General features: G+C 46.9%; 1 protein-coding gene across 3 annotated transcripts in view; it reads left to right on the forward strand.

Moving 5' to 3' along the window:
• EWSR1 (EWS RNA binding protein 1) overlaps window positions 1-17,713 on the forward strand; it is a 32,313-nt gene extending 14,600 nt beyond the window's left edge. The window contains exons 7-17 of one of the 3 annotated variants that reach the window (XM_054470218.2): window positions 4,208-4,419; window positions 5,905-6,085; window positions 8,865-8,899; window positions 9,437-9,469; window positions 9,780-9,898; window positions 13,530-13,659; window positions 15,095-15,217; window positions 15,987-16,149; window positions 16,490-16,587; window positions 16,856-17,108; window positions 17,309-17,713. In XM_054470218.2, the coding sequence (XP_054326193.1) occupies window positions 4,208-4,419; window positions 5,905-6,085; window positions 8,865-8,899; window positions 9,437-9,469; window positions 9,780-9,898; window positions 13,530-13,659; window positions 15,095-15,217; window positions 15,987-16,149; window positions 16,490-16,587; window positions 16,856-17,108; window positions 17,309-17,348 (1,387 nt within the window). In that variant the 3' untranslated portion in view covers window positions 17,349-17,713. Of the gene's footprint in view, window positions 1-4,207; window positions 4,420-5,904; window positions 6,086-7,713; window positions 7,944-8,861; window positions 8,900-9,436; window positions 9,470-9,779; window positions 9,899-13,529; window positions 13,660-15,094; window positions 15,218-15,986; window positions 16,150-16,489; window positions 16,588-16,855; window positions 17,109-17,308 lie in introns of those variants that run through there. The other 2 variants (XM_054470217.2, XM_054470221.2) reach the window with 2 other exon arrangements.
• Window positions 17,714-22,295: the final 4,582 nt, after the last annotated feature.

The raw sequence follows: 22,295 nt of genomic DNA on the forward strand, positions 1-22,295 counted from the left end.
TGTGGCAAAACAAAAACAGTGACAAAACAATTTTTTTCAGGTTGTTGACCAGCTTACTTTGACCTCTTCAGGTAAGGTATGTTATCTGACTGTCGCAGTGATAAGTCATCTGACCATACTTGGTTACATTAAAGCCTCAGTTCTAGGGTCCCATAGTGTTGCCTGGCAGCTAATAACTATTCTTTTTTTTTTTTTCCCCCGAGACGGAGTCTCTCTCTGTTGCCCAGGCTGGAGTGCAGTGGCGCGATCTTGGCTCACTGCAAGCTCCGCCTCCTGGGTTCACGCCATTCTCCTGCTTCAGCCTCCCGAGTAGCTGGGACTACGGGCGTCCGCCACCACGCCCAGCTAATTTTTTGTATTTTTAGTAGAAACGGGGTTTCACTATGTTGGCCAGGATGGTCTCAATCTCCTGACCTCGTGATCCACCCATCTCAGCCTCCCACAGAAGTATATGAAAACATGTAAATAGAACTATAAGATCCATCTTCCCCAATGCAGTTAGGATAAGTAAAGCGCAGGGCATTATAATTCACCTTAATCATTTTACATTTTACCTAACACATAAAGGTTCATTCATGCACTAACCTTTTAATGTTTGGGCCAACTCTTTTTATTTTATTTTTATTATTATCGCCTGGCCAAGTTTTCTTTTTTGAGACAGGGTCTCACTCTGTTGCACAGGCTGGAGTGCAGTGGCACAATCTCTGCTCACTGCAACCTCTGCCTCCTAGGGATTCTCATGCCTCAGCCTCCCGAGTAGCTGGGACTGCAAGTGCACGCCACCACGCCTGACTAACTTTTCTTTTTGTTTTATTGTTGTTTTGAGATGGAGTTTCGCTCTTGTTGCCCAGGCTGGAGTGCAATGGCACAATCTCAGCTTACTGCATTTTCCACCTCCTGGGTTCAAGCGATTCCCTGCTTCAGCCTCCTGAGTAGCTGGGATTACAAGTGCTCACTACCACACCTGGCAATTTTTTTTTTTTTTTTTTTTTTTTGTATTTTTAGTAGAGACAGGGTTTCACCATGTGGGCCAAGCTGGTCTGGAACTCCTGACCTCAGGTGATCCACCCGCCTCCGCCTCCCAAAGTGCTGGGATGACAGGCGTGAGCCCCTGCGCCCAGCCAGTTAGTTTGTTTGTTTTGAGATGGAGTTTTGCTCTTGTTGCCCAGGCTGGAGTGCAATGGCGCGATCTTGGCTCACCGCAACCTCTGCCTCCTGGATTCAAGCGATTCTCCTGCCTCAGCCTCCCTAGTGGCTGGGATTAGATACAGGCGCCACGACACCTGGCTAATTTTGTATTTTTAGTAAAGACGGGGTTTCTCCATGTTGGTCAGGCTGGTCTTGAACTCCCATCCTCAGGTGATCTGCCCGCCTCAGCCTCCCAAAGTGCTGGGAATACAGGCATGAGCCACTGCGCCTGGCCCAGTTTTTGTATTTTTAGTAGATACAGGGTTTCACAATGTTGGCCAGGCTGGTCTTGAACTCCTGGCCTCAAGTGATCCGCCCACCTTGGCCTCCCAAAGTGCTGGGATTATGGGATTACAGGTGTGAGCCACCATGCCCAGCCTGCAAGTTTTCTTAGCCCATGTTTAATTAGATGTGGGTTTTCAAATTGTTTGAATTGTGCTCTAAAAGTTTTGCTAGAAGTAGCGGTTCCCTTTTTTGCACTCATTTCATTGTTTTGCAGCAGATGTGAACAGGTTTAGGAACAAGTAGAATTGATTGGGTGTCTCTCCATACAGCCAGCTTGGAGCAAAAGTGGGCAGGGCTTACAACCCTTCTTCCACAGAGCAGGTTTGTACCTATTGCATTGAGAGCAGTTAATAGCAGTTAGTCTGGCAAGTTGGATAGGTACACAGTGAGAGATTATTGAATTCATACAGCAATGGTGAGGGATGTGGTATGTTAGAAGCTTTGTTTATTTATTTTTGGAGACTGGGTCTCACTCTGTTGTCCAGGCTGGGGTACAGTGACACAGTCATAGCCCCCTGTAGCCTCAAACTTTCTGGCCTAGTTTAATCGGAATTTAAAATATGTGTCCTTACTGTTTCTCATCATGATTTGTAAAGCTTAATACCAGATGGGTTTTTTTTGTTTTTGTGTGTGTTTTGTTTTTTGAGACCGAGTTTCACTCCTGTTACCCAGGCTGGAGTGCAATGGTGTGATCTTGGCTCACCACAACCCTCATCTCCCAGGTTAAAGTGATTCTCCTGTGTCAGCCTCCCAAGTAGCTGGCATTACAGGCATGCGCCACCACACCCAGCTAATTTTGTATTTTTAGTAGAGACGGTGTTTTTCCATGTTGGTCAGGCTAGTCTCGAACCCCTGACCTCAGGTGATCCGCCTGTCTTTGCCTCCCAAAGTGCTGGGATTACAGGTGTGAGCCACCACTTCTGGCCCTTTTTTTTTTTTTTTTTTTTTTTTTTTTTTTTTTTTGAGACGGAGTTTTGCTCTGTTGCCCAGGTTGGAGTGCTGTGGTGCTGTCTTGGCTCACTGCAGCCTCTGCCTTCCAGGTTTAAAAAATTCTCTTGCCGCAGCCTCGTGAGTAGCTGGGACTATAGGCGTGTGCCACCATACCCAGCTAATTTTTGTATTTTTAGTAGATGGGGTTTCACCATGTTGGTCAGGCTGGTCTCGAACTCCTGACCCCAGGTGATCCACCTGCCTCAGCCTCCCAAAGTGCTGGGATTACAGGCATGAGCCTTCAAACCTGGCCAATACCAGTTCTTTTCAAGCTTCATTTCTGTGCAAGGATGTATCTATTAATTTCTCCCATGTAATTGACATAATTTTGTCTTTCATACAATACCTCCATTCTGAAGTTTTCTATATTAATACTCAGATTTCATAGATAATCGGGCATGTCTGAAAGATTGAAAGTAGCAAAGACAAATCTTTGAGGGAAAACTACTATTTTTGTGTTGCGTACCCTTATCCCTTCAGAAAATCGTTAACTCGAGATTATTGGCAGGCAGGCTTGGAACTGAATGCCTCACTTCACTTTCTCTATATTTTCTCCGTCCCCATTTCACTGGGTCAGCCTTCCCCAAATGCATATTCTTGCCACAATACAGGAAGCACCTAAACTCCCATATTTGCCTGTCTTGAATATAGTTGAAAATGACGTTTTGTTTTGTTCTTTTGAGATGGAGTCTCGCTCTGTCGCCCAGGCTGGAGTGCAGTGGCACTATCTCGGCTCACTGCAAGCTCCGCCTCCCAGGTTCACGCCATTCTCCTGCCTCAGCCTCCCGAGTAGCTGGGACTACAGGCGCCCGCCACCAGGCCCGGCTAATTTTTTGTATTTTTTAGTAGAGATGGGGGTTTCACCATGTTAGCCAGGATGGTCTTGATCTCTTGACCTCATGATCTGCCTGCCTCGGCCTCCCAAAGTGCTGGGATTACAAGCGTGAGCCACCGCGCCCGGCCTGTTTTTTTGGGTTTTTTTTTTTGGAGATGGAGTCTTCACTCTGTCCCTGAGTCGCCGAGGTTGGAGTGCAGTAGCGGATCTCAGCTCACTGTGAACTCCACCTCCCAGGTTCATGCTATTCCCCCAGCTTCAGCCTTCCAAAGTGCTGGGATTACAGGCGTGAGCCTCGGCTCCCAGCTGAAAATGACCATTGTTTTAAATGGGAGTGATGATTAAGAGAAAACTCTTTAAGGATTATACAGATGGTTGTTGTAATATTTCCCCCTCCCAGCTGGGCACCGTGGCTCATGCCTGTAATCCCAGCACTTTGGGAGGCCAAGGTGGGCGGATCATGAGGTCAGGAGATGGAGACCATCCTGGCTAACACTGTGAAACCCTGTCTCTACTAAAAACACAAAAAAATTAGCCAGGCGTGGTGGTGGGCACCTGTAGTCCCAGCTACTCAGGAGGCTGAGGCAGGAGAATGGCATGAACCTGGGAAGCAGAGCTTGCAGTGAGTGGAGATCGCGCCACTGCATTCCAGCCTGGACAACAGAGCAAGACTTTGTCTCAAAAAAAAAAAAAAAAAATTTTTTTTTTTTACCCTCCCATTTAATGTTTTATTCTGAACACAAAAGTATTTGCTGACTTGAAATTCAAATTGTTGATGTGTAGAAAGTAACTACTGTTTTATGGATGTCTGTGTCACATGGTGTGAATGTCTCTTTTATTCAGGGGATTTGAAATAACAAGCGTCTTCTTTCTAAAAAAGCTTTTTTTTTTTTCTTCTCTCTCTTTCAGCTATTCCTCCACACAGCCGACTAGTTATGATCAGAGCAGTTACTCTCAGCAGAACACCTATGGGCAACCGAGCAGCTATGGACAGCAGAGTAGCTATGGTCAACAAAGCAGCTATGGGCAGCAGCCTCCCACTAGTTACCCACCCCAAACTGGATCCTACAGCCAAGCTCCAAGTCAATATAGCCAACAGAGCAGCAGCTACGGGCAGCAGAGTGAGTTGCTAAGAGAGAAAACCAAATAAGAATGAATGTGTTTAGAGTTTTTTTGTGGGGTTGATGTTTTTTTTGTTGGTTTGTTTTTCTTTTGAGATGGAGTTTCACTCTTGGGGCTGAGGCTGGAGTACAGTGGTGTGATCTCAGCTCACTGCAGCCTCCGCCTCCTGGTTCAAGCAATTCTCCTGCCCCAGCCTTCCGAGTAGCTGAGATGATAGGCACCTGCCACTATACCCAGCTAATTTTTGTATTTTTTGTAGAGACGGGGTTTCACCGTGTTGGTCAGGCTGGTCCCGAACTCCTGACCTCAGGTGATCCTCCCGCCTCAGCCACCCAGAGTGTTGGGATTACAGTCATGAGCCGCTGCGCCCAGCCATGTTTGGAGTTTTTGAACAGGGGGAATACTCTTTGCCATTGTTTGCTTTTGGAATCCAGGACACATCTTCAGGGCATGGCATTCCAGCTAACATCTTGGATGCCCCAGTGAAGATTTCAGTGCTTTTTTTCCAATTTGTTTTTAGTATGCCTTGGCAAAAAAGAAAAGAAATACTAATTCATCAGAAAAAAATGTTTTAGACTGCTAGCCCTGCTGTCTTTGGGGAAGTTGTATGCAGTGAGTAAATCCAACATCATTTTTGGCCTCCCTATCAGTCATTAATGTAAAGTGGGGAGGCAGCTATTGCAGGCCACTATGATTTTGATAGTCAAGTAAAAGCTATGTTTTTTTGTTGCTGTTTGTTTATATCCATTAAGGGGAAAAATGGCCGGGCATGGTGGCTCACACCTGTAATCCCAGCACTTTGGAGGAGGCCAAGGCAGGAGGAATCACTTGAGACCAGGAGTTTGAGACCACCCTGGGCAACATAGTGAGACCCTGTCTTTTTAAAAATAAATAAAGATTCTTTAAGAAAATAGAAAAGGAAAGGGGGAAGAATAATCCTCCTCACAGAATATTTGCAGTTCTTCTGTGTGGAGAGAGGTAACCAAAACACATAATTATCTTCAGAATTTAGTTTGTACCAGGATCGTTGCTCTTTTTAAATTACATTCTGTCCACGGGGATTTCTCAATAACTGAAAGGAGTAGTGTTGATTTATGGAGCTCAGCCCCTAGCAGTGTGCTAAAGCCCTAAGAAACCTGGCTCTGTTTTCGTTTCTTGAGTTTAGCTCAAAAGAAGCTGCTTTTGGAGACATCTTAGGATATAGAACCCTATAAACTATATGTTAGCCAGAGGGCTTTTTTTCTTGTTGTTATTTAGAAACTGTTTATTCTAGGCTAACTATATAAGGTTATTTCAGCTGTGATGAACCAGCAGTTTTGTTGAACTTAAAAGAGCCTACCTATTAAGGGTGCTTTATCGTGATGTAAAGAAGATGGTGCCTTGGTTATGCCTTGGAATTGAGGATTTTGTGATTCCAGGAGAAAGTACATCAGGCAGTGGTGTAAATGCTGGTCCATGGCTTACAGATGTGACTCTTTCCTCAGGTTCATTCCGACAGGACCACCCCAGTAGCATGGGTGTTTATGGGCAGGAGTCTGGAGGATTTTCCGGACCAGGAGAGAACCGGAGCATGAGTGGCCCTGATAACCGGGGCAGGGGAAGAGGGGGATTTGATCGTGGAGGCATGAGCAGAGGTGGGCGGGGAGGAGGACGCGGTGGAATGGGGTAAGAGCAAACCTTTTCTCCTTTTACCTAATTTTGTTTCATCCATAGGATTTTCAATGGAAAGAAGGGACTGAAAGACATAAGAAATTAATTTCTGCATTTCCATGGACAATCTGTTGAGCTCAAGCCATCTTCTAAAACATGGAAATGTCATCTTTGTGGCATATATTAAGTGGCAGTTTATTTTCTTTCCCTGCCAGTATACTTCGTTGGGTCGGGGAGAACAAAGAATGGTTTTGAAACCAGAGCTTTCAGTTCCCTTCATGGTTTCCAGAGGTGAGAAGCCTCTGTGGGTAGTAGATTTGGGATGGAACACACACAACCCTTCTAATGACCCTAAGTTTTTAACTAACTGCCTTTGAATGGTTGTCTTGAAATACCTGGTGTATATACTGCAGAAAAGGAATGCAGCTGTTTTCCACAGTGTTTGTCCCCAACTTCTGTTTGTACTCAGAATCGTTGAACATATGAAGATTTTGGTCCCATAATCTTTAAACTATAGCCTGAGGTGCACCTGATTACATAGAGTTTGGATGGAGCACAGAAAAATCCAATAGCATTTTGCAGAGTAACGTATATAATTATAGGCTCACTTCCCACTGGAGATGTTGAAAGTCTAAATCGGTTTGACCATTTTGATTGATGGCACAATCTGGTTTAGAAAACTTTGTTTAGATCAATGACATAACCCTGCTGCCTCTGCCTGCCCTTCCCCTCCCTTCTCCCATCCCCTTTTCCCTATCTGGTGTCTGTACTTTGATGAAGGTGAGCTATAATATTGGTGGTTAACATAATCCAGAAGGCCTAGTTCTGTGTGTGTTCTGTCCCTATATAAACTGGTAAAAAAAAAAAAAAAAAAAAAGTTATGCAGAATGTTAGATATTACATTTGATTCGGTGTGTCAGTATTCAAGGAAAAATTAAATAGCATTTTTTTAAAAATAGAATGAACTTCAGAATTAAAGTTGATCTTTAACTTCCACATTAGCAAATACTCTTCACTACTGAAAGTACTATTTTGCATATTCTGCATAACTTTAAGAAAGTCTTTAGTGAAATCTTTATTGGAAGAAAGTCATTTGACAAGAGGCAAAAATTTAATGATTTGGTATGAAGTAAAACCAATCTTCTGATTTGTAAAATACTCTATTATAAAGGTTTCACTTCTTTTTGGATGTTTTAAAATAGACATAGACACTTGAAAGTACTATCATCACGTCTCAAATCACCTAGAATTCCTATTATTTTTAAATTGCAAATACAATTTCAAGTTTATTTAAATACTCCAGAAGTTATAATCCTACTAATTGTGCTAGACTTTGCTAGTAGAGGGGGCCCCTCTTTCTGGATGAGAAGTCTCTCTTGCAGCCATAGAAGAGACCATGGCTTTCCCCATAGGTTTTTCAACAGACTGTGAAGCAGTCTGTCGGATCCTGTGGGGATAGACGGGCATTTCCCTCGTTCCCCCCCTTTTTATTGTGGTGTGGTGATGGTTTTCAGTGTCTTCTACAGGTAAGGCACTCATTGTTGTTAACATGCCCTTTTTCATTGCCTCAGTATTTTGATATTTTCATTGGCTGTTAAACGTGGAAACTTTTTAACATGCTTTGTCGCATTTATATGCTACAGGTTACAAAGTGAGAGCCTTGTATACACTTCAATACTTAAAAAGTACCCGTACTCAGTACTCAGCCGGCAGCATAATGAAAAGTGGGACTAGACACGGTGTCCATATGGAGAGGAAAAATATACATAGAATATTTTTAACAAAATGTATTCATTGTATAAATGGAATCCTTCTGTAACTTTGGTAACTGCATACTTGTTGTTTGGTAATGAACCAGAGGAGGTATAATACTCTAGAATTGTGTAACATTAAAGTGTAAACTTTTGTGTTTAAAGAGAGAGAACATTTTATGGTGTGTACTTTTAAAAAGGAAACAAAGCTGCATGCAACAGCTTGAAATTGTATATTCAGGTATTAAAGGTGCAATACTGGTTAGAAAAAACTCAGGGCCTCCCACTGGGGAGCTGCCTTTATTTAATTTTAAAGAAAACAAAATCTAACCCAAAAAGTCCAATTCATATTTCCCTCTCCCCTCTTTAAGTAATTTTACATGGCCATAGTCATTATTCTAACTGATATGTCTATAAAGTTGCACCCCCAGTCCGTTGAGCCTTGGTATTTGTTGTAAATTCTCCTTTCACAGCGATTGTTAAATCTATTCGTGCCCTGAGATGTATGGCTTTATGCTGAAGATTGGCTGGATGCGTCCTCTGATGTGTGTTGTAGGAATTTAATGTGGTTGTCTCCTGCTTTATTATACTGTGACTTGTTAGGAAACCCTGGGCCTCATTTGGCTCTCCCTTGGGAGAGGTTGAGGGTGCACCTTTATGAACATGGAAAGGTTTATCACAGCAGTTAACCCCCACTTGCTCCTCCCCTCTATACCAAGCTCTTCTGGTTTTTCACCTGATGGGGTGGGTGTTTGGGATCTATTTTTTCTTCCTAATTTGCCAAGTATTGCACTATTAATACCAGCCCCCGAAATGAAAGGAAGCAACCACACTGGTGTGTACAATCAGACAAGCAAGGTTGTATATTGAGGAAATTTGAGCAAGCTGCCCTGAAGAAAGGCATAGTGACAAGATGAGAGAGATGCATTGTTTGGAGATGTGTTTAGCCAGTGCCCTTCTTCCCCACGAGCCCCCCCAAGGCTCAGAGCGGTACTGGCTTTTAAAGGGAAAGGCCTTCATTTCTTCGTTTATCCCCCCAGCAGCGCTGGAGAGCGAGGTGGCTTCAATAAGCCTGGTGGTAAGTTTTTGAGTATTACCATAGATAGTGTTTAAAAAAAAAATGCAGTCAGTTTTTAGAAAACTATAATTTTTTTATTAGTTTCATAAGTGGTTTAAAAATGATCTATACAAAAGAGACTAATGGGTACTGCCGGCATTGTCTTAGGGGTAATAAGGTTAACCTATGGTTACAAAACAAAGGGTAACTTGAAGTATTGAGTAACTGCTTCTGTAATATGGGGGAGAATAAATTTTTAAATTTGGTTTATTTAGAGGAAAAATTTTGACTTAAATTTAACACTGATTTGGCACATAAGCATTGAGAGTGTATTTGGTTAATGGTTTAGAAGCAAACCAGCAAAGAAAAAAAGCAAACCCTAGCAAACCTTTCACAAATGTTAAAGAGGCACTGCTCCATTTTAGCAGTGCGGGTCATTTTGAGTTTAATGAATCCCCATCAAATGGTGGTATAGTAGATAGCTATGTGTGTTTGTAAGGTTTGTAGCTTGCAAGACGTGCACTAATAATATTTTGTATGATCTTTCCTGGTTGGCAGGACCCATGGATGAAGGACCAGATCTTGATCTAGGTAATTTTGAATTCTAGTTGTGCTTCATATTGTGCTTTATAAATTAATGGTACAGAGGTAGATGCATGCCTAGAGTTCAGCAGCCTTATAGACCGGTGTGATATTCTTGCTGTCAAGGACAGTTTGGGAAATCCTATGTGAGCATCTACTCATAATTGCCTACAGTGAAGTAAACCAAAAGTTTGATAGCATTCTTCTTAGTATGCTTGGTAGTTTTCTTAGATTTATGATGAATACCCTTGGGCAGTAGGGATCAGGTAGTTAATATAGATGCATGATAATAATTCTCCTGTCTTGTTTTCTCTGAAAGGCCCACCTGTAGATCCAGATGAAGACTCTGACAACAGTGCAATTTATGTACAAGGATTAAATGACAGTGTGACTCTAGATGATCTGGCAGACTTCTTTAAGCAGTGTGGGGTTGTTAAGGTCAGTAAAAGCATAACCAGGTCATCTGGCAGAACTTTAAACCACAGAGCATTTTAAAGAGATTGAATTGATGTTGAGAGCTGTTTTGTAAGGTTGCCTTTGCCTCACTTCTTTCTAGATATCTTATGGTTTGTTCCTTTTAAAAAAAAAATTAGCTGTTGTTTTTTTGTTTTTTTTTTTTTGTTTTTTTTGAGACGGAGTTTCCCTCTTGGTGCCCAGGCTGGAGTGCAATGGCGTAAGTCTTGGCTCACTGCAACCTCCGTTCAAGTGAATCTCCTGCCTGAGCCTCCCAAGTAGCTGGGATTACAGGTGTGCGCTACCAGCTAATTGTGTCTTTTTAGTAAAGATGGGGTTTCACTGTGTTGGTCAGGCGGGTCTCAAACTCCTGACCTCAGGTGATCTGCCCACCTTGGCGCCTCCCAAAGTGCTGGGATTACAGGTGTGAGCCCCTACACCCGGCCTTCCCTCCTCCACCCCTAGGGACAGAGTGTTGCTCAACCTCAGCCTCCCAGGTTCAGTTATTCTCCCACCACAGCCTCTTGAGGTAGCTGGACTTACAGGCACATGCCACCACGCCCGACTAATTTTTATATTTTTAGTGGAGATGGATTTTCGCCTGTTGGCCGGGCTGGTCTCGAACTCCTGGCTGCCTCAAGTGATCCACCTACCTCAGCCTCCCAAATTGCTGGGATTACAAGCATGAGCCACTGCACCCAACCTCAAATTATTGTGTCTTTATGCTAATTCTTAATAGCTAGTAATGCAAATTTTTTCTTCAGGGATTTTGACTGTTTTTCAGTTCTTGCTTTTCTGTATTAGAGTTAGTTTATGAACCCCATAAACCTCAAAACCTTAAAACCCCAATTGAATATTTACTAATCTATGAAGTAATTTCAGGAGAATTTACATTTTTGTAATAGTGATCTTTTTTTTCCCATGAAGATTTTATTTGTCCATTTATTTGTATATTTATTTGCTTATTTATTTATTGAGACAGTCTCGCTGTGGCATCAGGCTGGAGTGCAGTGGCGCGATCTCGGCTCACTGCAACCTCTGGCTCCTGGGTTCAAGCGATTGTCCTGCCTCAGCCTCCTGAGTAGCTAGGATTACAGGTGCCTGCCATCACGCCCAGCTAATTTTTGTATTTTTAGTAGAGATGGGGTTTCACCATGTTGGTCAGGCTGGTCTTGAACTCCTGACCTCAGGTGATCTGCTGCCTCAAATCCCAAAGTTTTGTGATTGCAGACGTGAGCCACCGCGCCTGGCCTGTCTCTATTTATTATTTATTTTATTTTGAGACAGACTCTCACTCCTTCACCCAGCTGGATTGCAGTGGCGCAATCTCGGCTCACTGTAACCTCTGCCCCCCAGGTCTCCTTGCCTCAGCCTCCCGAGTAGCTGGAATTACAGGCGCCTACCAGCACCCCTGGCTAGTTTTTGTAAGTAGAGATGGGATTTCACCATGTTGGCCAGGCTGGTCTTGAACTTCTGACCTCACGTGATCCACCCACCTAGGCCTCCCAAAGTGCCAGGATTACAGGTGTGAGCCACCACACCCAGCCTATTTAGATCTTCAGTAAAGACTGTCGATTTCCTTAAAGGTCTTGCAAACTTTACTAGTTTTACTTCTAGGTTTCGTTTATTTTCAAGTTGCTGTGATTAATGGTCTTCATTAAATGACGCTTTTCTGGTTTATTACTGCTGTATAGAAATACAGTTGATTTGGCCGGGCGCGGTGGCTCACGCCTGTAATCCCAGCACTTTGGGAGGCTGAGGCGGGCAGATCACGAGGTCAGGAGATCGAGACCATCCTGGCTAACACGATGAAACCCCGTCTCTACTATAAATACAAAAAATTAGCCAGGCTTGGTGGCGGGCGCCTGTAGTCCCAGCTGCTGGGGAGGCTGAGGCGGGAGAATGGCATGAACCTGGGAGGTGGAGCTTGCAGTGAGCCGAGATGGCGCCACTGCACTCCAGCCTGGGCGACAGAGTGAGACTCTGTCTCAAAAAAAAAAAAAAAAAGAAATACAGTTGATTTTAGGCGGGCGTGGTGACTCATGCCTACAATCCCGGCACTTTGGGAGGCCTAGGCGGGTGGATCACGAGGTCAAGAGATCGAGACCATCCTGGCCAACATGGTGAAACCCCGTATCTACTAAAAATACAGAAATTAGCCGGGTGTGGTGACATGCGCCTGTAGTTGAGCTACTAAGGAGTCTGAGGCAGGAGAATCAGTTGATCCCAGGATGCAGCGGTTGCAGTGAGCTAAGATGGCGCCACTGCACTCCAGCCTGGCGACAGAGCAAGACTCCATCTCAAAAAAAAAAGGAAGTACAGTTGATTTGATTTTGGTAAATCTTATATAAGGCGATTTCTCCCTACTTGTAGGTGTGTGTGTGCACAGATATCACACACCTCAAAAGTAAAATGCTTTTAGTGTCTGCCGTCATATTCTACCCTGTGCAAGACTCCTTTGTGTTTTTGAGATGGAGTCTCACTCTGTCGCCCAGACTGGAGTGCAGTGGCACAATGTCAGCTCACTGCAACCTCCGCCTCCTGGGTTCAAGCCTCAAGCCCCTTGAGTAGCTGGGATTACAGGCTTGAGCATATTAAAAAGACTGCTTTTTAATATGTATATAATATGTAGTTTATTCAGGAATGTGGAGTTTATCCTGGTTAAGAAAGTAGTATTTACCATCAAAATTTTGGAAATAAAGATGTTAAAATAGATTTCCAAGCTGGGTACAGTGGCTCACATGTGTAATCCCAGCACTTTGGGAGGCCAAGGCAGGAGGATCCCAAGGATTGCTTGAGCCCGGGAGTTTGAGACCAGCCTGGACAACAGAGTGAGACTCTGTCTCACAAAAAAGAAAAAAATGCATTTCCACATTATTCATACCACAGTTTTGCCATATTTTCAGTTTTTAGGTATCATGTTCCTTTTTTTAAGTCAGGTATCAATATATATATATCCTATTGTAATCTTTTTTAAGCCTTATATAGATTGCTCTCGTGTTACTGGATATATGTAAACAATTACAGACTAAACTGATCATGTGCATATATAATGCAAAAAAGTACACATGAAGATATTCTTATACAAGGTGGCTCCTGAATTCAAGTCAACCACATCTGATATTCAGCTGAAAGACTAGTCATCTGTTCTAATTGGAGGAAGTAGTGGCTGTGTTAGACTAACCAAGAATCCCTGTAGTTCACTCACAGCCTGTACACTGTCCTTCACGGTTTAAGGATAATTTTCTTTATGCCAGTCATGTCTTATGTGGTGGTATCAAAGTCTGACTACCCCTACGAGGTGGCTGTGCTCAGTGGGTACCTGTCTGGGCATAGAAAATGCCAGGGCAGGCGAACCAGCATCAGAAGATGGCTAAGGCAGGAGTGGGGCCTATCCTGTTCACTTCCACGCTTTGGTCTGCTTTGGTTTTTATGATAAAGCAGGGATAGAGGAGAAAATAACTTAGAATTCTGAAAAACTTAAAAGCGGAGAAACGGTGACATTTAGTGACTTACTACATGTGAAAAATTGGTACTTTTCCTGGATTTTGCCTGGACTTTTTTCTCCCAAATTAGTATATTCTAGTCATGCCTAACTATGCTATTCTTTGTCTAGATGAACAAGAGAACTGGGCAACCCATGATCCACATCTACCTGGACAAGGAAACAGGAAAGCCCAAAGGCGATGCCACAGTGTCCTATGAAGACCCACCTACTGCCAAGGCTGCTGTGGAATGGTTTGATGGTGAGATGTACTCACTGGCATTCTTAATCTCCCTGGCTATAGAGTATGGCATGAGGGAGAAACTTGTGAACCATAGGAGCAAGAAGACCTTCCATCTCTTCCTGGGGGAGGTAGATTGCCCGTCTCCCTTCAGTAGTATTAGGACCCAGCCATTGACCCTGGATTTGGAGATCCCTTTATTTTCAGGCATTAGTATTACAAATCAACCTTGCTTAAAGTGGCAAACACTTCTCTAAGCACAGATTATCAGAAGGTACAGAAAACCCTTCAAAAGAACATCTTAGCCCGTGTACATTTGCATATAGATAAATATATATATATTTAAATAAGGCCTTGACATTAATGCTGGGATTTCACTTCAGACAAAACCAACTTGAAAGCATTGAATGACTTGGCCACGTCCAGTGGCTTGCACCTGTAATCCCAGCACTTTGGAAGGCCAACATAGGTGCATCGCTTGAATCCAGGGGCTTGAGACCAACCTGGGGAATATGGCAAAATCCTGTCTCTACAAAAAAATACAAAAATTAGCCAGGTGTTGTGGCACACTCCTATACCTATAGTCCCAGCCACTCAGGAGGCTGAGGTGGGAGGATCACTTGAGCCCGGGGAGTTTGAAGCTCCAGTGAGCTGAGATTGCACCACTGCACTCCAACCTGGGCAACAGAGCAAGACTCTGTCTCAAAGAAAGTGTCAAATAATAAGTCCTGGTTCTCTTTTCTTGGCCATGCAGTCAGCTTCCCACCAGCTTATTTTCCTCCTTATGGTAGACAGTGTTTTTTGCTTGTGGTGTTTTTTTTGAGTCGGCCTCACTTTGGCCCAAGCAATCTCAGCTTACTGCAACCTCCACCTCCCAGGTTCAAGCCAATCTTGTGCGTCAGCCACTCGAGTAGCTGCTGGACTACAGGCGCATGTCACCACGCCATCCTAACTTTTGTATTTTTTAGTAGAGATGGGGTTTCACCATGTTGGTCAGGCTGTAGGGAGGTTTTTAAGTATATTTAAGTATGGCCTTTTTCTGGCCAGGCACAATGGCTTTTGCCTATAATCCTGCCACTTTAGGAGGCCAAGGCAGGAGGATTGCTTGAACCAAGGAGTTCACGAGCAGCCTGGACCACCTAGCGAGACACTGCCTCTACAAACAATTTTGTAAAATTAGTCGGGCATGGTGATGCGTGCCTGTAGTTCCAGCTACTTGGGAGGATTGCTTGAGCAAGTGATATTGAAGCTGCAGTGAGCTGTGCCACTGCACTCCAGCCCGGGCAACAGTGAGACCCCCATCTCAAAAAAAGCCTTTTTCTGGCCTTGTCAGTAAAGATCTTAGAGAAGATTACAGGCAGACCTGATGCATCTGGGAGTGGTCATTTGATGATGTTGTGGAGTTGGTGAACAGGGAGTATAGGGGAGTAATTGATGTTCTGTTGTCTTGTTCCAGGGAAAGATTTTCAAGGGAGCAAACTTAAAGTCTCCCTTGCTCGGAAGAAGCCTCCAATGAACAGTATGCGGGGTGGTATGCCACCCCGTGAGGGCAGAGGGATGCCACCACCACTCCGCGGAGGTACTTTTTCTGAGCTCCTATGTTGCATTAAAAGGTTTTCAATACACTTCATACCCTTGAGAAACTTGATTATTAGAGTGAAGAAATATAAAATTGTGTGTAGAGTCAGTACTAGACTATTGAGAGCTAACAATGAATGTTTGTTGGGAGTAAAAGGAAGAGAAGAACATGGGAGGCTGGAAGCTACTCTGCCTGTCAACTCCAGACTGCCATTTATTCGGCTTTGGTTGTGTCTGTATAGACATGCCTACTCCTTACAGAATTGTGGGAGTTTGGCCAGGTGCGGTGGCTCACGCCTGTAATCCCAGCACTTTGGGAGGCTGGGGCAGGCGGATCACCTGAGGTCAGGAGTTCAAGACCAGCCTGGCCAACATGGTGAAACTCCTCCTCTACTAAAAATACAAAAATTAGCCAGGCATGGTGGCGCATGCCTGTAATCCCAGCTACTCGGGAGGCTGAGGCAGGAGAATTGTTTGAATCTTGGGGGTGGAGGTTGCAGTGAGCAAAGATTGTGTGCCACTGCACTCCAGCCTGGGCAACAGTGTGAGACTCCGTCTCAAAAAAAAAAAAAAAAAAAATTGTGGGAGCTCTGTTTCTGTAGAGCACGTGGAACACGCTCCTCACAGGGAAGGGGGCTGATGCCTGAGCCACACGGAAACATGGTGATGGGGAAATGACAACAGTGGTATCTATGGGTTTACTTAGTGATTTTTATTTCCCATAGCAAATCTGGTGCTACAGAGAAATGATTTGCTGTTTCTTGTTCTAGGTCCAGGAGGCCCAGGAGGTCCTGGGGGACCCATGGGTCGCATGGGAGGCCGTGGAGGAGATAGAGGAGGCTTCCCTCCAAGAGGACCCCGGGGTTCCCGAGGGAACCCCTCTGGAGGAGGAAACGTCCAGCACCGAGCTGGAGACTGGCAGTGTCCCAATCCGTATGTACTTGTCTTGGCAAATTGATACCCTACGAGTGAAGCCACCCTTCCCTCACCCCATCCCTACTCTAGAGTGGATTGCTCTGTCTAGAGGAACAGAATGATGACCCTGATGGCTGGTTAGGGACACTAGTCAGCCATTCACTGGATGCTTCAGAGCCTTCTGAAGATTGATTTGACCTGTCCTGTGGGTGCAATGCTGCCTGAGGCTGTGCCCTAAAGCCTGGGTGTACATAGATCCTCTTGATAGTGAGTGTGTGTACCTGTTCACACACCACCTTTCCTTGTTTATCTTCCTTAGTTCAATTGGTGATTTCTGCTGTGATGTAATTGTATGCAGGGGTTGTGGAAACCAGAACTTCGCCTGGAGAACAGAGTGCAACCAGTGTAAGGCCCCAAAGCCTGAAGGCTTCCTCCCGCCACCCTTCCCGCCCCCGGGTAGGTGCAGGTTTCATGAGTGTCCCCTCAGCTTCCTGGTGCCAAACCTCTTTTCTTATTTGTGGGCTTCGTAAACTGCAGTTGCCCTCTGCTTAAGAACTTTGAGTTGTCATGTCGTTATTTCTAAATTGTCAGCCCGATGCTGAGATTGAGTGAAGTGTCTCGTTTGTTTCTGCTGTGAGAGAAGGAAGCAGAGCAGCTTCCACAGTGTCCACAGGGCCTCTGCAGCCACCCACTGACTGCTTTCGCCCTGCTCTTCTCACCTTAGGTGGTGATCGTGGCAGAGGTGGCCCTGGTGGCATGCGGGGAGGAAGAGGTGGCCTCATGGATCGTGGTGGTCCCGGTGGAATGTTCAGAGGTGGCCGTGGTGGAGACAGAGGTGGCTTCCGTGGTGGCCGGGGCATGGACCGAGGTGGCTTTGGTGGAGGAAGACGAGGTGGCCCCGGAGGGCCCCCTGGACCTTTGATGGAACAGATGGGAGGAAGAAGAGGAGGACGTGGAGGACCTGGAAAAATGGATAAGTAAGTGCTGGTGAAAAGAGCTGTGGGCCGCCAGGCACAGTAAGAGGACAGCCCCTCCCAGCTTGGTTGGAGCAAGTCCTTATGGCGCTAGGAAGCTTGTGCCTAGTGCTTGGGAGGAGCCAGGAAGGGGCACCTGGGGGCTCTGGAAGGGCTTCCTCACCCCTTCCCATTCTAACCAAAGGGCCCTCTTTACCTTGCAGAGGCGAGCACCGTCAGGAGCGCAGAGATCGGCCCTACTAGATGCAGAGACCCCGCAGAGCTGCATTGACTACCAGATTTATTTTTTAAACCAGAAAATGTTTTAAATTTATAATTCCATATTTATAATGTTGGCCACAACATTATGATTATTCCTTGTCTGTACTTTAGTATTTTTCACCATTTGTGAAGAAACATTAAAACAAGTTAAATGGTAGTGTGCGGAGTTTTTTTTTCCTTCTTTTAAAAATGGTTGTTTAACTAAGACTTTAACAATGGGAACCCCTTGTGAGCATGCTCAGTATCATTGTGGAGAACCAAGAGGGCCTCTTAACTGTAACAATGTTCATGGTTGTGATGTTTTTTTTTTTTTTTTAAATAAAATTCCAAATGTTTATAAACAGTCATCCTTCTTGGCCTCTGTTCCACAGTCACTGCGTGTCTGCTGGGAGCATGCTCCCACCCCACCCAGGAGAGGGGTGCCTTCCAGGTAAACGGTTTGTTCAGGGGTTGTGTGAGGGGAAATAATGAAACAGACTCTGGCCCTGATGCAGCCTCTGAGACCCACTAGTGTCCAAAGGTTCAAGGGGAGATGCAGGTAAGGGAGGCAGAGGAAGAACTGGAAATAACTTTGCTTTCCATGGGATCACGGATCAAGCACTAGGAGCATCTAAGGGGCTGCTCCCTCAGGTGAGGGACAATCCCTCTCAGGTAGACTGGGTCGGGCCCTCTCATCCCCAGCACTTCTGGGCATGCATTGTGTGCACCTCTGCTGTTTCTTTCCCTGGTCATTTCCTGTTCTAATATGTGTTTGACTTCCTGCATTTGGAAAACCCTCCCTTAACCAGCCATCATCCCCCTCCCTCCATCAAACCATCTTCCTGGCCCTTTCTACAGGAAGCGCATGGAAAGAGCTGTGCCCACCCCTCCCTCTCTGGAACCCACTTCATTCTTTGCACTAAAACAGCTCTCAGTCACCAACCACCTCTAATGTTGCCAAATCAATGGTCTTTCTTTCTGTTCTCCCATCTCCTTCGTTGCTTCCTTTTTCTTCTAAATGCAGGAAGGCCCCAAGGCTAGCGCTGTGCTCGCCTGAGCCCTCCCACTGCCTGGCTGCCCTTTCCATACTGTGGCTTTAGCCCTTTCTCCCTAGGGCCAACTCGGCTTGGGTGCATGATGGGTGTAGAGCAGGGCTTGCTCTTGTCCCGTCCTGCCTACACCCCAGTTCAGCAAACGCATACTTGCCCCAAACCTTGGAGTCATCCATGACCCATTCTCAAACCCCAGCTCCCAATCTAGCTCTCTTCCAAATCCAGGACAGTGCAAATCCACCCACAGCCCCCACCTCCATGACGCCACCTCACTGGTTTCCCTGCTTCTCCCCTCGGTATCTCCAGCCCTTCCGCAGAAGCCAGACCAAGGTTTATGGGGTTTTTTGTTGTTCGAGATGGTCTTGCTCTCACCAAGGCTGGAGTGCAGTGGTGCAATCACAGCTTCACCTCCTGAGCTCACTGAGTAGCTGGGACTACAGGTGTAGCACCCGGCTAATTTTTTGATGTTTTTGTAGAGACCAGGTCTCACTGTTGCCCAGGCTGGTCTCAACCTGGGCTCAAGTGGTCATCCCACCTTGACCTCCCGAAGTGCTAGGATTACAGGCATAAGCCACCGCACTCGGCCCAAACCAGCTTGACATGGGAGGTCATCTCCAGTCTCAAAACCATTTGGTGGCTCCAAGCATGCTTGTCATGCCCCAAAAGACCTCTGGGACCCCAGCTGCCCTGCTCTGCCTTGCACGCCAGTCCAGCACTGTTCCTCAAGGGGCCGAGGACGCTCTCACCGCAGCCTTGGTGTGTCAGAGCCAGGATGCACACATACCTACGAGGCCCAAACTCGACTAGGGCATCACTGGGCCCCTGTGTCGTGCCAGGCACTGCACTAAGTACCTCCATGCGCTTAATTCCTAATAACCTTCAAGGCAGGTAACATAGGACAGCCACACGCCAGCTGAGATGGGAGTAGAGAGGTCAAGGGAGGACTTGCCATTGAGAGGCCAAATTGAGCTAAGGGTGGTCGCACGCTCACCCTCCCACCAACCCGCTGTATACAGGCACCTGCTTCTGAAAAGGATGGGTGCTCTGACATGACCCGCATGCTGCCAGCACTAAGGGAAGACAAGCAGCCTGCTCTGGAAGCTGCTACTGCACAAGCATCCGTCAGACTCTGGCATTGCATAGGTTCCCCAGGAGTAGCCTTACGTCCCTGCCCGAGAGGGGTTTGTCACTGGCACTAAATAGCCCTGGTAGAGATGTTTACAGCAGGCAGGTCTGTTTTTCTCAGCCCAAAGAAACTTCTGGATGCTCTGGGCACAGATGCCCTCAGGCAGCATGGATTCCGAGCCTGTCTCAAAGGGCTGCACGAAGCTGGCTGGTGCCAGGGCGTGAAGGAGGTCGGCAGGGCGGAGAGCAGAGCAGGTGGAGAAAAAGCCTGGCCTCTACCCACACCCTGCTCAAACTCCCCAAAAGCACCTAGACTAAAAGTTGCCAATACAAACTTGAGGTCCCACGAGGCCACATGGCACAGGCCTGGGCAAAGGTGGCGGGGTCCATGGGGAGACCAATCTATGCCCACAGGGAGTGGCTCCCCTGCTCGACGGGGAAGAGCGCAGGGCTGTAGCAGCAGCAGCAGCTGTGGGGCTGAGGACAGTGCAGTCTGTGACGGACAACAGCTGGCCCTCGTGCTGCCCCCTCCTACCCCACTCCTGACAGATCTGCTGGGCGCAGGGTCAGCAGTGAGGACAGTGTGATGCAGGCAGGTTGGAAAGAGCCCACTTGGGTTTTCCAGTTTTGCGTCTCTTGTTGAGGGCACTGGAGGCAGCTCAGGGTCACCTGTCCGACAGCCAGAGCAGGAGCTGACCAGCAGGTGTCCTTGGAGCTGAGCCCACACCTGGACACAGCAGCCGGAAGCCTCCTGCGAGTCCCTCACTTAGCCTGGGCTGTGCTCAGAGCCTCAGTCCAGACTGGAGAATTTGGAGTTCTAATCCAACCAGTGCCAGAGGTTCCTGGAGCTGCCTGGTAGCAGGGCTGTAGGCCACAATGAGAGTTTCGCCACAGCCATCATCTGACCTCTAGCTGCAACCAAGGCCAAGCAGGCTGCTGGCTGGCACCCAGCAGTGGGTGCAAGAAACTGGCTATGTGCCCTCTGGCCAAAGGCCAGAAGGAGCCCACATGGGAGCCACAGCATTCTGTGCATAGAGGTAGGTGGCCTCAAGGGTCCCTGCAGATGGGCTCAGGGTCTCTATAGCCCAAACCTCCTGTCCCTCCAGCAGTTTCTGTGGTTTCTCTTGGTCCTGCAAGGAACAAGGGAGACCATGTAGAGGCTGAGGCTTTCCCAGAGGTGGCCCCACAGGCCCTGGGCCACCACACGACAGAGGGCGACAGAGGGAGTCAAAGCTAGGGTCTACCATGCCCTGGGCCAGGGGGTCTGAACCCCCAGTGAGGTCTGCACCATAGCAGCTACATGTCCTAGAATCACGTGGGAGGCTGTGGTCTAGAACAGGCCTCTTATCACCGGCCACAGCTCATGGGAGAGGAGGAGGAAGGAATCTCTTTGTGTGTGTGTGTGTGTGTGTGTGTGTGTGACGGAGTCTCGCTCTGTCGCCCAGACTGGAGTGCAGTGGCGCAATCTCCACTCACTGCAAGCTCCGCCTCCCGGGCTCACACCATTCTCCTGCCTCAGCCTCCAGAGTAGCTGGGACTACAGGCTCCCGCCACCACGCCCGGATAATTTTTTGTATTTTTAATGGAGACGGGGTTTCACCGTGTTAACCAGGATGGTCTCGATCTCCTGACCTCATGATCCACCCGCCTCGGCCTCCCAAAGTGCCGGGATTACAGTCGTGAGCTACCGCGCCCAGCAGAAGGAATCTCTTTATAATCCCTCCTCCCCAGAGAAGTGGATATGCTGAGCCAGGCCACACTGAGCTGGGTAGTGGCATTATTTTTCACAACGCCATGATGTAACTACTACAACTGTTCCATTCTGCAGATGGTGCCACTGAGGCTCAGGGAGCTTCACCATCCCACCCAATGACCAATGACAGAGCCTGGGTTCAGTCCAACTTCACCCATGTCCAAAACCCCAAAATGCAGCAAGGTAGATATAAGCAGGAGTCAAATTCCTGCACAGCTGCTGGCTACACACATCCCATGCCTTCTCTGGGCCTCAGTTTCCCCAAATTGTAAAATGAGAACACCTAAGAGTATCATAGCTCATCGGGGTATTTTGAAGATGAAACTGTTAAATGTCCACACCCTGATTCACCTCCACCCCAAACCTGTAACCCTCCTCCACCTCCAGCAGCCCTCCCCTCCCCAGGTGTTAGCACCTCCGCCCTCCCAGTGCTCAGCCCTGGGAGTTGTCCTGGATTCCGTCCTCACACTCAACCAATCCACCAGCACATCAGCTCTCCCCTCACAATATGGCCAGAATCCAGCGCCCTCTCACCACCTGGTTTCCTCTGAGGTTCCAGCTCCTGCCCTGGCCCACCACAGCAGCCCCAGGGAATGTGTTTTTTTTTGAGACGGAGTCTCGCTCTGTCGCCCAGGCTGGAGTGCAGTGGCACGATCTGGGCTCACTGCAAGCTCCACCTCCCAGGTTCACGCCATTCTCCTGCCTCAGCCTGCCAAGTAGCTGGGACTACAGGTGCCCGCCACCACGCCTGGCTGATTTTTTTGTATTTTTTTAGTAGAGACAGGGTTTCACTGTGTTAGCCAGGATGGTCTCGATTTCCTGATCTCGAGATCCGCGCGCCTCTGCCTCTCAAAGTGCTGGGATTACAGGCATGAGCCACCCCGCCCGGCCAGGAATGTTAAGATCTAAGCCAACCACCCCTGCTCTAAATCATTCCATGGCTCCCATGTCCCTCAAAAGAGACACAGCCCCCAAGGCCCTGCTTAACCGGCCCTGGGGTCTCTCTAACCTCTCTACCTC

The sequence above is a fragment of the Pongo pygmaeus genome, chromosome 23 (assembly GCF_028885625.2).
Source record: "Pongo pygmaeus isolate AG05252 chromosome 23, NHGRI_mPonPyg2-v2.0_pri, whole genome shotgun sequence".
NCBI classification, from domain to species: Eukaryota; Metazoa; Chordata; class Mammalia; order Primates; family Hominidae; genus Pongo; species Pongo pygmaeus.